General features: G+C 41.3%; 1 protein-coding gene across 1 annotated transcript in view; it reads right to left on the bottom strand.

Annotated features, from left to right (window-relative positions):
- LOC126291582 (sortilin-related receptor-like) overlaps nucleotides 1–17155 on the bottom strand; it is a 177820-nt gene that overhangs the window by 67967 nt on the left and 92698 nt on the right. The window contains 3 exon segments of the mRNA XM_049985115.1: nucleotides 2117–2265; nucleotides 5395–5619; nucleotides 11538–11748. Of these exon segments, the coding sequence (XP_049841072.1) occupies nucleotides 2117–2265; nucleotides 5395–5619; nucleotides 11538–11748 (585 nt within the window).

Genomic DNA, 17155 nt, shown 5'->3' with positions numbered 1-17155 from the left:
GTACACAATGCTGTAAAGTTTGTTCATATTGTTCCACATTTAGCATTTTCTTAAGAGTGGTAAGGTGAAAGCAAGCTAACCACGAAACACCCCCCCCCCCCTTTTCAGTAACACCTCCTCCTCCTCTATAATTCACTATTGATGACACATATGTCGGCAGTTAACATTCTCCAGGCATTCATCAAACTCAAACCCTGCCATTGCATTTCCTTAGAGTGTGTTATATTCATCACTCCAAATATTTCCAGCCATCCTCTGTGCAGTAGCATCGTTCTTTACACCACCTCGAGTGTCGCTTAGCACTGACTACAGAAATGTGTAGCTTATGAGGCACAGTTCGACTATTGTTCCCCTTTATTTCTGACTCCCTAAGCACAGCCAGTGTGTTAGCTGGACTGCAACTGGCACATTCAAACTCACGAGTGATTTCTTCCACTCATGTCATCCAATTTTTTACAGCCACTCTTCACAATGCTTGAAGACCCCTATCCCTCAGTACACGAGGTCTGCCTTGTCTAAGTTTATCTGTGGTCGCTCCTTCGCATTTCCACTTTACATTCACATCACCGACAGTCAACTTGGACATCTTCAGAACGGTTGAAATGTCGCTGAGGGATATGTTGTTCAGGTGTCATCCAATGACTAGTACACATTTCAAGTCAGAAGTCTCCAGACTTTCAAGTCAGAAGTCTCCAGACTATCTCATTCTGCTGTTACCACTTTTGTACAGGCAACACAACACTCCTTGACTCCTTTTATACTTGCGGGCCCACCTTTCACGAAGTCTAGGTGTCTATTTGGCATTGTCTAGAGGTGCCCAGATGGTTTTGTTCAGACAGTGTACCGTTAGTACAATTTTAAATGTGATAATAGTAAACACAAAAAATGGTGCTCCATGGGGGCCATGATCATAAAGCACATAAAAACACATTTCAGCCTTATCAGAGAAATTGTTTTCACTTTTAAATTCCAGTGCCACAATGAAAACAATACTAAAATGTAGTATGAAACTTTCATCCTGTGGTGGAGTTTTTATTGAAATGGATTGTCCCATAAAACTGTGCACCTGTCCAAGATTCTGCCAGGATTGTGCCATTCACAAACAGTGCTCTTAACAATGAGCTACCTCAGTGCAACTCGCAGCCTGCATCACTGCTTCAAAATCTCTCTCTCTCTCTCTCTCTCTCTCTCTCTCTCTCTCTCTCTCTCTCTCACACACACACACACACACACACACACACACACACACACACCTAGAGATGGTAGAGGATCCTTTAATCACACACTATGTGTTTTTTTAGTTGGTAAGAGCATTCCGTGTGTGTGTGTGTGTGTGTGTGTGTGTGTGTGTGTGTGTGAGAGAGAGAGAGAGAGAGAGAGAGAGAGAGAGAGAGAGAGAGAGAGGAGGGGATTGTCTAGGTGGACACAATAAGAAACTAGAATTTTTTTTTTAAAGAAGCAACAGGAAAGCTAGGCCTTAAGGATGGAGGGGGACAGGGAACTGGAACAAAGTGGACACTCAAGAAGAAAAGAAACAACATCTCAAAGAAGGAAAGAATTGTGGGTCCAAAGGAAACTGAGTTTCAAACAAAGAAGCAGAAACAATGTTGTCTTATCATGTCCTCATAGGGTTATTCAGAATTTAATGATAATAATAATAATAATAATAATAATAACAATAACAATAATAGTAATTTACTACTACTATGTCTTCATGTGGCTTGAAGTATGCCATATTACTAATGCATTACTAACTTGCGGGCCCCCTAACCTAGCCCAGTAATCCTGCTGAGGGGAAAGAGGCCTACACAGATCATTTGTGGTTAATCTCCGCATCATTAAGAGGTCAAGCTACATTTCTCTCTGAAAAGTTGTGTGGTTTCACTGGAATTCGAACATCTGACCTCTCAGTTTCTAGGCATGCACTTTGCCACTAGATTTTATTACTTAAAAAAATCTTCATGCCTTTACTACCTGATGAGCTATTCCATATGCTCTCCTACATACCTTATTAAACTAGCCTCCCAATATGACAGAAAAATGACTTACTCACATCCTATGGTTTGCTCAGTTTGTTCTCACAAACTAATATACAGTAACAAATCAGATTTCTTACTTGTGGTATCCAAACATTGTTGCCAGTGCAGTTAGCTTCATCACTACCGTCATAACAATTCTGGGACCCATCACAGCGTTGTGTCAGAGGAACACAATGTAAAAGATCACATGGAAAGAATCCAGGTGCACACATAGGAGGTGCAATGGCTGAAATAGAACAAGAAAAGAATTATTAAGAACTCTTTTCAAAATGTCAGAAAGTATTTTTCAGAGCCTTACTATGTTACTGATAACTAGAGAAAGATGGGAACACATTACACAACAAAGAATGTTCATGAAAGTCATCAGTACAGCCTAGATGATGTTGTTGTGTAAACAGGCATTATGCACAATGGTCGAACACTGCCTGTCTTTGTGCAAAGTACTGTCACAGAACAAGTACTGGATCATATCCATCTGTTTTGGGATGTTGTTGATCCTGCCTTTCTGTTTACAGACAGCTATGCACACCCACACAGGACCACTGATGTGTCTGACATAACTGGAAAGTGAAGATATTGAGAGTCAAGAATGGCTTGTGTACTGCCTGGACCAAAACCATATATAGAATTCCTAGTATGCTCTTGGCAGATGTATTCCTCAAAGAACATCCCATCCCTGAAGTGTGCAAGAACTGAACACAGCCTTCAGAGAGTATGGGACAATATCCCCGAAGGACTCCTCAACAGTTTGGTGCAAAATGTGCCTTAGTGCCCTAGGAGGGTATATTTCATACTGAGAGTCAAATATTGATTTTTATGTTGATAGTTTGAACTGTGTCACAGATGAATGTTATTTGTGTATATTTTCCAATGTGGTGCTCCCTATACCATTTTTCCATTATACATATACCACTCCACTTCTATCAAGTATGTACTGTTTTTCATGTTGTCCATCATCGTTATGGGTATTCCTGTCGAACTATGTATCCATTCCTTACCAACTGTCAAGCAGTGTACGTAAAATAAGGGAAGGCGGCCACTCACCTAAAGCAGACTGATGCATCTTGCACATAAAAACAAAACAGAAAATAGTATTCACACTAGATTTTGAGTGCTTTTTCTTTTTCCAGTGAAGTACACATATTCCCACACACTCCTACAACATGTATTTCCATTCAGGAATTTCCATTACTGAACGTGTTACAGTGAGCTGAACTGGGTATGTTGCACCTTTTGTTCTATGTTACAGCCTTAAGGAAGCAGTAGATGAGAAGTTGACAAGCTAGAATTGTAGTGTTTCCCCTGTGTTATTCAATCTGTACAGTGAGCAAGCTGTGAAGGAAACTGAGGAGGAATTTAGAAATAGAATTAAAGGTCACAGAGAGTAAATAAAAATGTTATAGGTTGTTGATAGCACTGTAATTCTGTCAGACAGAAAAAGAACTGCAACAACAGTTGAATGGAATGGAAAGTGTCTTGAAAAAAGCTAACAATATTAACAATAATACAAGTAAAACAAGCAGTGCTGATAGAATTATATTATGAAGTCAGACACTAGAATCAGTAGAAGAGTTCTGCTACTTGGGCAGCAAAATTAGTGATGATGGCTGAAGTAGAGAGGATATAAAATGCAAATTCAGCAGCACCACAAAAAATCATTCTGAAAAAGCAAAATTTGTTAACACTGCACATAAATTTAAATGGCAGGAAGACATTTCTGAAGGTAGTTATCTGGAGTGTAGAACAGTAGGGATGTGAAATGAGAATGAAAAAAGTTCAGACAAGAAGAGAACAGAAGCTTTTAAAATGTGGTGCTACAGAAGAAGCTGAAGATTAAATGAGCAGATCAGTTAGCAAATCAAGAGGTACTGAATTGAATTGTAGAGAAAAGAAATTTCTGGCACTACCCGACTATCAGAAAGGATCGATGAACAGGATGCACCTCCGGCATCACGGAATACTGAATTTGGCAATGGAGGTAAGTGGAAGGGCAGGTAGGAGGACAGAACAACAAGGAGACCAATGCTTGAATAAAGTAAGCAAATTCAAGCAAATGTAAGCTGCAGTAGTTATGCAGTGATGAAGGGGCTAGTAGAGGACAGAACTTTGTGGAGATAAGCATCAAATCAGTCTTCGAACTGAAGGCAACAACAACTACAGTGTCAAAACACTAGTCAACACACTTACTAGAGGCAGCCAGAACATTCGGATCAATCTTTGTACACTTTTTATACTCCATTAGTCCAACATAATAGGCAAGTTGTACGGTGTATAATTTAGGCAATTTTGAGAAAATCTTAGGAGGAGTTTTACATGCTAATGATGTATCGGTGCTCTGCAAATCTCAGCTTGAGCTGGTGGCAGTCACAGGCTTAGTGTTCAAGCTCCATAATTGGCATATCACTGGATTGAGTCCAGCTCACTTTTCTTTTTTATTGTAGTAGCCATCTTATGTCACACGTATTACATTTGATAGCTAATATTATGAAAAGCACGTGTATTTGCAAGAACTTTTATTGAATTTACAATGTTATTTGGCTGTTTACTAATTTTTATTATTACGTCAAATATTATGACTTATTTCTACTGGCATGTTAAAAAGCTTATCAAGTGCCTTCAAACTTGACAACGAACAAAAAATTTTTTTCTCATGGAGATGCTATTAAAATTCAATTGTGCATTGTCGGTTTTCAGCACCAACATTGACGAGAATGTTGCACTAGTTAGCATCCAAACTGCTGGAAGATAGAGAAATTTCTTAAATTGTCAATGAGCTTTGTTTTTCCTTAAAAACTCTGAAGATTCCTCATGCATGCAGGAAATCTGCATTCATTTGATGTAGTGGGTGGAGTTTTAATTTATGGTTTCCATGACTGTATGAAAAAATATCATCTTGCAACTTGTGATGACCAAAGCATGTACAATAAATAATTGCATATTACCCTCAAAGTCTGGCATATTGTAACTCGTTGTATTACTGAATAAAGTTATTTTCACCTTGATTTATTGATGTTTGATACTGACTTTCCAAGTGTGTATGTTGGCCTTGAATCTGTCTGCAGGTCAAAGCAGCCAGGTGAATAATAATTCTCGGTACCTTGTCCACTTGCAGTTATAAGGAATTGTGGAAATCGTGACAGGCATACATTTACACTTCATGCACTTTGTTGTTTACTTGTTGATAATCATAAATACAAAAATAATTTGAAATTCAATAAAAGTCCAGCAAATACAAATGTCTCTTCATTATATTACCTTTCAAATGTAATAAGTCTGAGATATTATGACTAACGTTGAACGTTTTTTACACTAGTGCTCGAAGTAACTCAGTGACATTCTCAGTACGGATACTCACGAGGCTTGGGTGAAGTGGCGGCTTGGCAGTTCCACTCGTCCGATCCATCCGGGCACTGCTGGTGGCCATCGCACACCTGCGAGAGTGGCACACAGTTGCCATCGTACTGACAGGTGAACTGGTCGGGCCCACAGCTCCGCTTCGAGCTGCCACAATTTGCTTCGTCCTCACCGCCCCTACAGTCGGGAACTCCGTCACAGACCCAAGCCTGCAAGACACAATCGCCTGCAAAAAAAGGAAAGCGGATTAAAATTCTTTTAACAGGAGCCAATTTATTAGAAATTTAGTTTGTGAAGTGCTTCTAACTTTAAACGGGCATATTTAATGACTGTATTTCTTAAAACCGTACATTTCTTACATAGTATAACTGAAAATGACTACAATGTGTATTTTATTAAACCACCTGAAGTTCTGAATACTGCTGATAAAACACACTGCGCCCCCCCCCCCCCCCCCCCCCACACACACACACACGATGTATGCTGCACACATCACCAAGTTTAAAGGGTGTTACAAACCATATGGTGATTACAGCATACACTCTGTAAGACTAATATGTGATCATACGATGCAGCCTTAGGTCAATACTTGGGTCAGTGTCTAATTCCGTTGTGTGTGTTCTAAGGTGTAGTCCAAGGCATATTTCTGAACCTTATATTTGTCTCCTAATCCTGTAGACACTGTCACAGGTTACAATGACCCAGATAGTGGATTCAAACTTAGATAAGATCAGCAAGCTAAATTGATTGTAAGTATCCAAGCAACAGTCAGGTTGTCACATCATCAGACGGCCCCTCGAGATCGCAGAGTCACTCCAACGTGTGTTGCGCAGTTTTATTTAAGACCCAGAACTTGTCTAGTTTCAAACCACCTTTAACAGATAAAAAAAAGAGGACTAAAGTTAGACAAATTGTGGGCCTCAATGCTAAATAAAGCAAATAGCACGAACTTTTCTTCACTACAGCACTGTAACATACGTCTATGCGACTCCGTGGTTTCAAGTACCAATCTGATGCATGGGTACATAAGGACAGTTTGGGTCACAATGCTTGTTTAAGTCAAATTGCTATCCGAGTCTTCAGACTCTCTGATGCTGTCTGTTCATTAGGAGAGACAAAAATATACGTTGGACCACAGCCTAATGGCCATAAAAATATTTCACCCCACATGTAGAACTAAGTGTTTTATTTTGGATGTTCAGAACTTCAGATGCTTTTTACACATGCACTAGCAACCTGCCCTGGATTCACATGAATTCACATGGATGTCTACAGCCGGTCAACTCTTAAGGTGTCGTCGTAAACTCGTTTACGGCCCACTGTATAGACTTATGGTTACAACTCAGAGAACAACTTTTGGTAACTGAATATTATTACTTTCATGTAACTGAGACAATTTACACATGCCACAAAAGTTTTCAGGAAGCACATCTACATCTACATCTACATCCACATCCATGCTCTGCAAGCCACCTGATGGTGAGTGGCGGAGGGTACCCTGAGTACCTCTATCAGTTCTCCTTTCTATTCCAGTCTCTTATTGTTCATGGAAAGAAGGATTGTCGGTATGCTTCTGTGTGGGCTCTAATCTCTCTGATTTTATCCTCATGGTCTCTTCACAAGATATACATAGGACGGAGCAATATACTGCTTGACTCTTCAATGAAGGTATGTTCTTGAAACTTTGACAAAAGCCCGTACTGACCTACTGAATGTCTCTCCTGCAGAGTCTTCCACTGGAGTTTATCTATTATCTCTGCAACGCTTTCACAATTACTAAATGATCCTGTAACGAAGCGCGCTGCTCTCTGTTGGATCTTCTCTCTATCTTCTATCAACCCTATCTAGTACGGATCCCACACTGCTAAGCAGTATTCAAGCAGTGGGCGAACAAGCGTACTGTAACCTACTTCCTTTGTTTTCGGATTGCATTTCCTTAGGATTCTTCCAATGAATCTCAGTCTGGCATCTGCTTTACCGACACTCAACTTTATATGATCATTCCATTTTAAATCACTTCTAATGCGTACTCCCAGGTAATTTATGGAATTAACTGCTTCCAGTTGCTGACCTATTTGTAGCTAAATGATAAGGGATCTATCTTTCTATGTATTTGCAGCAAATTACACTTTTCTACATTGAGATTGAATTGCCATTCCCTGCACCATGTGTCAATTCTCTGCAGATCCTCCTGCATTTCAGTACAATTTTCCATTGTTACAACCTCTCGATACACCACAGCATCATCTGCAAAAAGCCTCAGTGAACTTCCGATGTCATCCACAGGGTCATTTATGTTTATTGTGAATTATAGCTGTTCCATATCTGTCTTATAGTAACGAGCAATTGTCCAGTTTGTTACTAATTAATTCCAGTATACACATGAGTATAGGAGTATAATTAAATATATTAAAAACAAAGATTCCAAGACTTACCAAGCGGGAAAGCGCCGGCAGACAGGCACAATGAACAAAACACACAAACACACACACACACACAGAATTACTAGCTTTCGCAACCGATGGTTGCTTCTTCAGGAAGGAGAGGGAAAGACGAAAGGATGTGGGTTTTAAGGGAGAGGGTAAGGAGTCATTCCAATCCCGGGAGCGGAAAGACTTCCCTTAGGGGAAAAAAAAAGGACAGGTGTACACTCGCACACACGCACACATATCCATCCGCACATACACAGACACAAGCAGACAGTGCGGATGGGTGTGTGTGTGTGTGTGTGTGTGTGTGTGTGTGTGTGTGTGTGTGCGCGCGCGCGCGAGAGTGTACACCTGTCCTTTTTTTCCCCTAAGGGAAGTCTTTCCGCTCCCGGGATTGGAATGACTCCTTACCCTCTCCCTTAAAACCCACATCCTTTCGTCTTTCCCTCTCCTTCCTGAAGAAGCAACCATCGGTTGCGAAAGCTAGTAATTCTGTGTGTGTGTGTGTGTGTGTGTGTGTGTGTGTTTTGTTCATTGTGCCTGTCTGCCGGCGCTTTCCCGCTTGGTAAGTCTTGGAATCTTTGTTTTTAATATATTTTTCCCATGTGGGAGTATAATTAAAGGAAGATACTTCAAGAATAAGTGTTCACAGTTTTGCTACCCAATGGATCCTCTAAAAACAAATGAGAACTCTGATCATCTAATGGGCAGGAGCACTGTAGGGAATCAGGCCACACTTGCCATTTATGGGTAGTCTACATCCGTGTTTTGTTTTTGTGCAAAAGCACAACTGATACATGTTCATAGTGATTATGTCTATTCGTTATGATGATGTGGGAAATTTACCCTAGTCCCACTATATTCTCTTCTCTCACTTCAAGATAAGAAAAGAAAACGAAGACTAATGCAAAGCAGTGCAAACATTCAGTAACAGTTGCAAGCAATGGTTTGTCGGCGTCAGTAACATGGTAAATGATGGAGTTTAGACCTCTGGGGAACAGCATGCAACCGCAGTTCAAAACTCCCACTACCTGAAATTGCCACCTTAAAGTGTCTGCACAATACCAACTTCAGTTTGCATACAAACATACATTGTTTCTTTCATAAAATACAATAATTTTATTGCCATTAGTCCATTAAAGCAATAGACAAACTTTTTATATAGAATAATCAGTAGATTATAGATAGAACAGTACAGTGCACCAGTTGCTTGCAATCCCATATTGCAGTCAAAAATATCTTTATTCGTAAAAGGTAGTATTTATTAGATAAATTCGCATTTTCGTATTTTGACATACAATTCACATTTAATGCTAATGTGAATTTTTCAGGTTCCCAGTTATACACAAGTCTTCCGAGTACAGAACAGTTCTCTTGCCCTACTGTATTGTATTATATGAAACTGGGGAGGCTTTGTCCCCACCATAGCCCTCTGTGGTTCACAAACCCTCAACAGGCTACAGCAGTCCACTCCCTCCACTGCTGCCGCCCCACACCGAACCCAGGGTTATTGTGCGGTTTGAACCCCAATGGACAGTAATTCGGATGCTCAGGGGAACTATGAACGTGTGCTGCGTAACTGGCGAGCAGTTGCGCACATCTAATCTGCAGTGGAGGGACACCAGCCTCCACCAATACACTGGTCACCAGACTCGTCCTAAAAACTCCTGTCGCTAATTAAACTCCACAGTGGTGCACAGGGTCGAGTAAATGCAATGCTGAAGGTACTGCTAATCCATAAACCACACTCCCATAGTCAATTCAGGATTAGACAAGGGCTCTGGAGAGCTGCAGCAGTGTAAAGCGATCTGCACCCCAGTTGGTGTTGCTCAGGCAATGGAGGGCATTGAGGTCCTCCTAGCACTTCTGCTTAAGCTGACGAAGATGAGGGAGCCAAGTCAATTGAGCATTGAAAACGAGTCCAAGGAATTGATATGTCTCCACTACAGTGAGTGGACTGTCATTAAGGTAAAGTGTGTGTTCCAGATGAACGGTACGATGCCGACAGAAGTGCACGACTCACGACTTTGTGGCTGAAAACTGGAAGCTGTGGGCTAGAGCCTATGAATGCGCCTTGTGGATGGCTTCCGGAAGGTTCCGCTCTGCAACATCAGTACTGGAGCAGCAGTACGAAATGCAGAAGTTGTCTGCATACAGAGAAGGTCAGATGGAGGGCCTGACAGCTGCTGCTAGACCATTAACGGCCACTAAAAATACACACACACTCAATACAGAGTCCTGCAGGACTTCATTCTCCTGGATATGGATGGAACTATGGGAGTCACCAACTTGGACAAAGAAAGTACGGAGCGACAGGAAGTTTTGGATAAAAATCAGGAGTGGTCCCCAGAAACTCCACTCATACAATGTGGCAAGGATACGATGTCACCAAGTCGTGTCGTATGCTTTATGTACGTCAAAAAAGACAGCAATCAATCAGGTCTTGTTGTTTGGAAAGGCTGTTGGGATGGCAGACTCAACGGACACAAGATTATCAGTGGTAGAGTGACCCTGGCAGAAGCCACCCTGACATGGAGCCAGCAAGCCACGTGACTCCCGGAGCCAACCCAACCGCCAACATACCATACATTCCAGCAGCTTAGAAAGAAGGTTGGTGAGGCTGATGGGCCGATAGCTATCTACATCAAGTGGGTTTTTTACCGCGTTTGAGCACCGGAATGATGGTGCTCTCCTGCCACTGCGACGGAAAGATGCCATCGCACCAGATCTGGTTGAAGATGATGAAGAGATGTCGCTTTTAGTCAGATGAGAGATGTTTAATCATCTGGCTGTGGATGCGATCAGGCAGAAGGAGCTGTGTCGGGGCAACGTGCAAGGACACTGAGGAGCTCCCACTCTGTAAATGTGGCGTTATAGGATTCACTGCAGCTCCCTTCCAGCCGCCGTTTGAGTGTGCGAAAGGCTGTGGGGGTAAATCTCAGACACAGAGGCTCGAGCAAAGTGCTCGGCAATTGCGTTTGCATCGGTACATAACTCGCCATTTAAGGTACCACAGGGGGCAGCTGTTGGGGCCTGGTACCTATAAAGACATCTGATCTTCGTCCAGACTTGGGAGAGATACATCTCAACAGTGGGTGCCATATGTCACCTTTCCAACACTCCTTCTTCTGTTGTTTGATAAGGTAGCAAACACGGGCACGGAGCCATTTAAAGGCTATGAGGTGCTCCAGGGGAGGGTGTCACTTATGCCACTGAAGAGCTTGCTCACGTTCCTTAATTGCTTTAGCGACTTGCAGCGATCACCAAGGGACTGCCTTATGACTCCGGCACACTTAAGAGCGAGGGATCACATTTTCTGCCGCAGAAACAATTGTGGGGGTGTTTGCTAGGTGTGATGGTGATAGTAGTCATATGCTTCATGCATATGATCTTCTCAGCATCTTCCAAATTTTGTTATTAAACCACGGTGGATGTTTTCCATCCTTTATCCACTTACTAAGCACATAATAACTCTCCAGACCATGAAATACAATCTGCCTTAACTTTGCCACAGCAGTGGTGAAACACCTTTTGGGGGGTACAAATATTAAAAAAAACTACATTGTGCAGAAGGCTGATGCAACATTTATATGTGACTATCCAACAAGCTGAGTACAATTAAAGATACTGGTGACCAGCGTCGCAGAGAACATAGTAACTGTTGACACACTTAGTAAATGCACAGCTCGTCAAAATTGGATTTATAGTTACCTACCTGCAGAGCATCTGAAGTGTTGCTTAGGGCAGCTTGGACCTTCTGTGGAATCCGGTACGTGTTCAGAAGTGTCTGTCGGAGGGTTCGGCGTAAATCTACAACCGAACTCATCTGATCCATCAACACAGTCAGGCACCCTGTCACACTTCCACCAGTAGGGAATGCACTTGCCCGAATCATTACACTTGAACATCCACTCCGAACACGAAGCCTGTATGAAGAAAACATTCAGTTAAAATTCGTAAAAAGACTATTATAAAACTGAGAATTGGCCGAGACATCGTCATACAACTAACACACTTCATTTTTTGTGCTGTACATTCTACCAGAGCATTACAACTTGAGAAAAAAAATTGGTGCTGCAAAAAGAGACAGAAGGAAAAACAGATGGTCCCCAAAAGAACATTTTTAATACAATCAGAATGTCAAGACAAACTTATACAGAAGCACGGTACACAAAGTGAGTGGCAGGTACTGTGCTGTATGATTAATGCCTACAACTTTGTCTTCTGAAATACTAAGCTACAATAGTATCTCACATGGGTATTGGGTCGGTGCACATGTCCATAGCATTTTTCTAAAAATTAAATAAACATAAGAGACATTAGCGATCAATAATATATCCTTGTTCACTATTTACAACAATCTGCCAAGACTTGGGTAACTCCTATTCTGTGGCTGTAGAAATCACCTGGATCTAAGGCAAACAACTTGTAGAGTTATCTTCGAAGTGCATTTTTGCAGGATAAGACGATCTCTGAAGGGTATTTGATACAGAGCAGAAAAGGTGAAAATCTGAGAGCACAAGATCAGGTGAATAAGCTGGGTAAGGAATGACTTCTTCACTCAACTCATGTATAGAGTCTTTTGTCAGTTTAGCAGAATGTGGTCTGGTGTCATTGTGGACCACCTAGTCATTGTTCTTGGACTACATCTGCAAGACGTCTCAGTTGTCGAGAATAAATGTCAGCAGTGATGGTTACACCTCGGGGAAGCAATCCATAGTACACCTCACCGTTCCTGTTCCACCAGATGTATAACGTCACCTTTTATGTATGCGCATAGGACTTTGTACAGGGAGTAGCTGCTTTTTTTTTTTTGGGGGGGGGGGGGGGGGGGGGGCTCAACCATGCCTTTCTTTTGCCTGCGTTAGCATTAAGACATTTCTTGTCACCAGTAATGATACAGGAGAGGAATCGTTGTGTTGTCCACGAGCAAAATGACAATGAGCAAGTAGAGATGCACTTATGTAACCAGCAGATTTTTATGATTTTTTCTTAGAGAATGTGGTACCCATACACCGGATTTTTCAACCTTTCCCATCGCATGCATAAGTAGCACAATGGTGAAATGATCACAGTTCATAACATTTGCCAATTCTCAAGTACACTGATATGGGTCATTAAACCACCTTAAAATGAGAAAACCATGTTCTTGTCATGCTCTATCCAATGGCATTATCCCTATACACGGTACCATTGTTTCTCGCTGGCTCTACTGCTGTCACTCCTCTATTGAACTCAAACAGAAGAATATGTTGGAAATGTTCTTATTTCTCGACTTGGCAGTCCATTTTCTAGGGTACACAGCTCCATTCTATCTCCTAATGATAAAATGACAATACATAAATTCAAATAAAAAAAACGACAATCAATAAACACATAGCAATCTTAATACCAACATTTTTTTAAAATTTTTTTTTGGTCATCAGTCTACTGACTGGTTTGATGCGGCCCGCCATGAATGCAAAACAAAAATGCTACAAACTTATGCACCAACCTAATATTTCCAGATAAGCCAAGGAATGTGAATCCCAAGCCTGATAGCACAGCCTGTAATAGTGATAATAATTATCAGCATCATTATAATTATGTTTACTATATGGCAATTTTGTTCTGGCAGTCTTCACGATTTGTATTTTCCCAATATTCCGGGAGCAAATGTAAGTACAAAATTACACTGACACATGTTCACCACTGGAAATATACCATTAAAAAGTAGCCAATGTTGAAATATCAGTGCAGTTGGAAAAAATTGTTTTGATATCTTCAATAGTGATGGAAATATTTGAAGACCTCAATTGTAAAGATGGTAACGGACAAGCAGGTTGTTTTGAGAAACAGCACAGTAAGTTTCAATTATTTCCCATAAAGTAAATACCTTAAGTACATCCAAGGTAATTCTTTTTTATTCACGTAAATCAAGATGTCATTGTATTCAAATATTTGTAAGTGACAAATTTTTAAAGCTGTAAATTCTAACCACAATTTTATTTTTAAAACCACATCAATGATCACTTAGCACAGTTTACTTCCAAACTAAGTGCGCTTAATGAGTTAATTCTGACTTTACACTGTTTACTTGCTGGATGATTTAATGAAACATCTAGGTTTGGTGCATGTGTATATGTGCTGCTTCAATTTTCCAACAGTGCCACAGACATCTGAATGTGTCCTGAGCTGTCAACCTCTCACTGCTGTGGATCAGTTGCTTCCACATCTCTGTGGATAAAAAAGTTTCAAGTATTTACCATACAGTATGTGCACCTCATTGTGCACTACCATTTCCAAGAAACCTCATTCTGGTGTCTTGAATTATTAATGTGACATGACCATTGTTATGACATCACGATTCGTGAGACACGAGGACACAAATGGGCGTGTCACGCCCAACCATCCTTTGGATATAAAAACCAATAACTCAAGAGTAAAATGAGATTGTTCTGCTTTCAATTTTAAATAAAATTGCAACATCTTATCTGTATTCCATTCACTACAATATGTAAGCTAAAATTAACCACATGCAAAGCTCACACAATGCACTTTTAACTCTGCAAATTCTATAAAAATTCATGCAATGTTGCACTAAATTTGATGCAGCGCAGTAAGTATGATGGATAATAAAAAGAAATACAGATAGTTAGCGAGTGAAGATAACAGACTGTAAGATGAGCAAGAATCACATTTTTCACCTAACAGTTTTCCAAAAACTGGACAATAAGTATTACTTATCAGATGGAATGCAGTCTCTCAGTACACACACAAGTATATGGCAAGCAGTACAGTACTAACAAAAGCCGCCTCAGTAGGGAATGCAAAGAGCACATCCACAGCAGTGAAAGGGCTAATAGACTAACATAATTCTAAGACGTTTCGGGCTTATAGCTGGTCATCATCTATGACACTCCACAATATTTGGACTGGGCACCTGCCAACTATGCGAACAATCGAAGACTGAAAGGAAGTTCTCCCATCTCACAACTCATTAACCCGCTGTGTGCATTTTGCTTATGCACTCAGATTGTGGTGACTGACTAACCATACTACATGGCAGACACTGCCCTCACTGGCGGAATGCAGAACTCTAAGGTCCACAGAGCTGCCACTTGCCGTGGCCATCAGCATACTCAGTCTTCGTCATATGGAGGAAATTCTGAACACTTCAGGATTCCATACTTTATCCAACTGTTACTCACCATTATAGTTCATCACACTTTCTGCCATGCACATTTCCACAGATTATTTACCAGTAAAAGTCCAAAAAAAGTTGCTTCGTGCAGAAGTATTGTTTTGTCACACTCCGCCGAACGTCCAAACAAAGAAAAGTTCTGGCCGAATGAAAAATGTAGGAGTACTGGAGACCGGTCACAGAATAGTGTGTAATCAGCAGGCAAACATAAAAGAGAATGAAAACTTGCTAGCTTTTGGAAGAAATTCTTTGACAAGGGGCTAGAGTGTGTGTTCTCTCTCTCTCTCTCTCTCTCTCTCACACACACACACACACACACACACACACACACACACACACACACACACACACACACACCCCTAGGCGAACATATACGTGCACACACTCGCCCGCACACAGATCAAATGCTCCGAACATCAACAATGCACTTGCCTTTTACAACCAACCTAGTCTGTTATTGTCAGATGTTGTACGAGAGCTGCTCAGAAAGAATCCGACCCAGTTTTTGTTGTTGAAACCAACAATGATATTGAGGCATGCATAGTCTTTATATCTGTAGTGTGCATGAAAGGCGATTTTTTATTTTTTTATTTTTTAGGACTGTGGAAACAAGCAGTCCCATTTTGTGTTGTGGGCAAAATGACATAAAAGTGGAACAATGTCATTGGTGCAGCAGGCAGCTGATACTTTCACCACATCAATGCAACCCGCTAATACTTCAATTAAGTCAAAGTTTTTTGAACAACCACCACATGGCTGTTATGTATCAGCCTTCTTATACATCTGACATAGTTCTAAATGACTTCTGGCTTTTCCCTAAACTGAGGAAGACTTTGAAAGAGATCAGGTTTCAGAATGGGGAAGACATTATGCAGGTGGAGCAGCTGGACGCAATACCTAAAGAATCTTTCCAGTGATGCTTTCAGCAGTGGTAGCAGCATTTCGTGAGGTCTGTAGAAGCTGTAGGGGGATTACTTTGAAGGTGACTGGTACCAAACAATTGTATCTGAATAAAGATTGATTTACACTCATGTTAAGAAAAAACACAACACTTTTAATTACTAGAGATAGAACATTTATTTTCACTGGCCATACACATTAGTATGTTCTGTAGAAATGGTAAGCATATGAACCATGTCACCCCTGCATGTTCCAGGTCAACATCGATATCGCAGCGCAATACCTCCTATCAGTAAAACGTACCTGTGGCTCTCATTGTTGCTATAAACCGAAGGTAACACATCAGTGTGACTTTGAACTGATGTGCACTATTTCTCACAAAAGTATGCATAAACTGCACAGTCAAATCAGTAAGTTTGAAAGAGGGCACATTATTGGCATGAGAGAATGTGATGCAACCATCCAGTAAATTGCTGCTCATGAGAGACAAAGTGCAGCAGTGCAATGGGTGTGTGCTGAATGGTTCACGGAAGGCTGCACCACCGAGACCACCACCCAAGAAGATTGACACTTCATCCAAACGGCATTGCAGGACAGATCTGCGTTCTCCTCAGCTCTGGCGCAACAGTGGAACATACCGTAAAATATCAGGGGCGACAGTCAATTGCCGTTTATTATGGCACAGGTTATGTGCGTATCATATGCTTCTCATCCTACCTTTGACGAATATGCAGAAACGTGCTAGACGGCAATAGTTAATGGAATGATTTCATTGGAGGCAGGAATGGCATCTGATAGTGTTTTCAGACAAATCCAGGTTCCGTTTATTTGAAAATGACTGCCACATTTCAGTTCGCCACAGGCAGGGGAGCAGCATCACAGTGACTGCATTTGCACAAGACGTATAGAACCAGCTTGAGGCCTTATGGTGTGGGGTGCTATTGGGTACTACCATAAATCACAGCTGGTGCATGTCCAGAGCACTGTGACCAGTGTGACCTATGTGACTGACATTCTGCGACTAGTTGCCACACCCTTTCTCCAAAACATCCCAGATTCCATTTTTCAGTGTGACAATGCATGATCACATGTTGCTGCACAAACATGTCCCTTCTCGGTGTCACAGGATGTCAGCCTTTTACCCTGACCTAGCAGATAACGAGGCATGTCAGGAATCAAAAATGTGTGGGGTATGGTGCAATGACGGGTGCAGTGTTGTGTCCCAAAGCCAACCACCACAGATGAACTTT

This window comes from Schistocerca gregaria, chromosome 9 (genome assembly GCF_023897955.1).
Source record: "Schistocerca gregaria isolate iqSchGreg1 chromosome 9, iqSchGreg1.2, whole genome shotgun sequence".
NCBI classification, from domain to species: Eukaryota; Metazoa; Arthropoda; class Insecta; order Orthoptera; family Acrididae; genus Schistocerca; species Schistocerca gregaria.
This window is presented reverse-complemented; position numbering and strand designations above follow the sequence as displayed.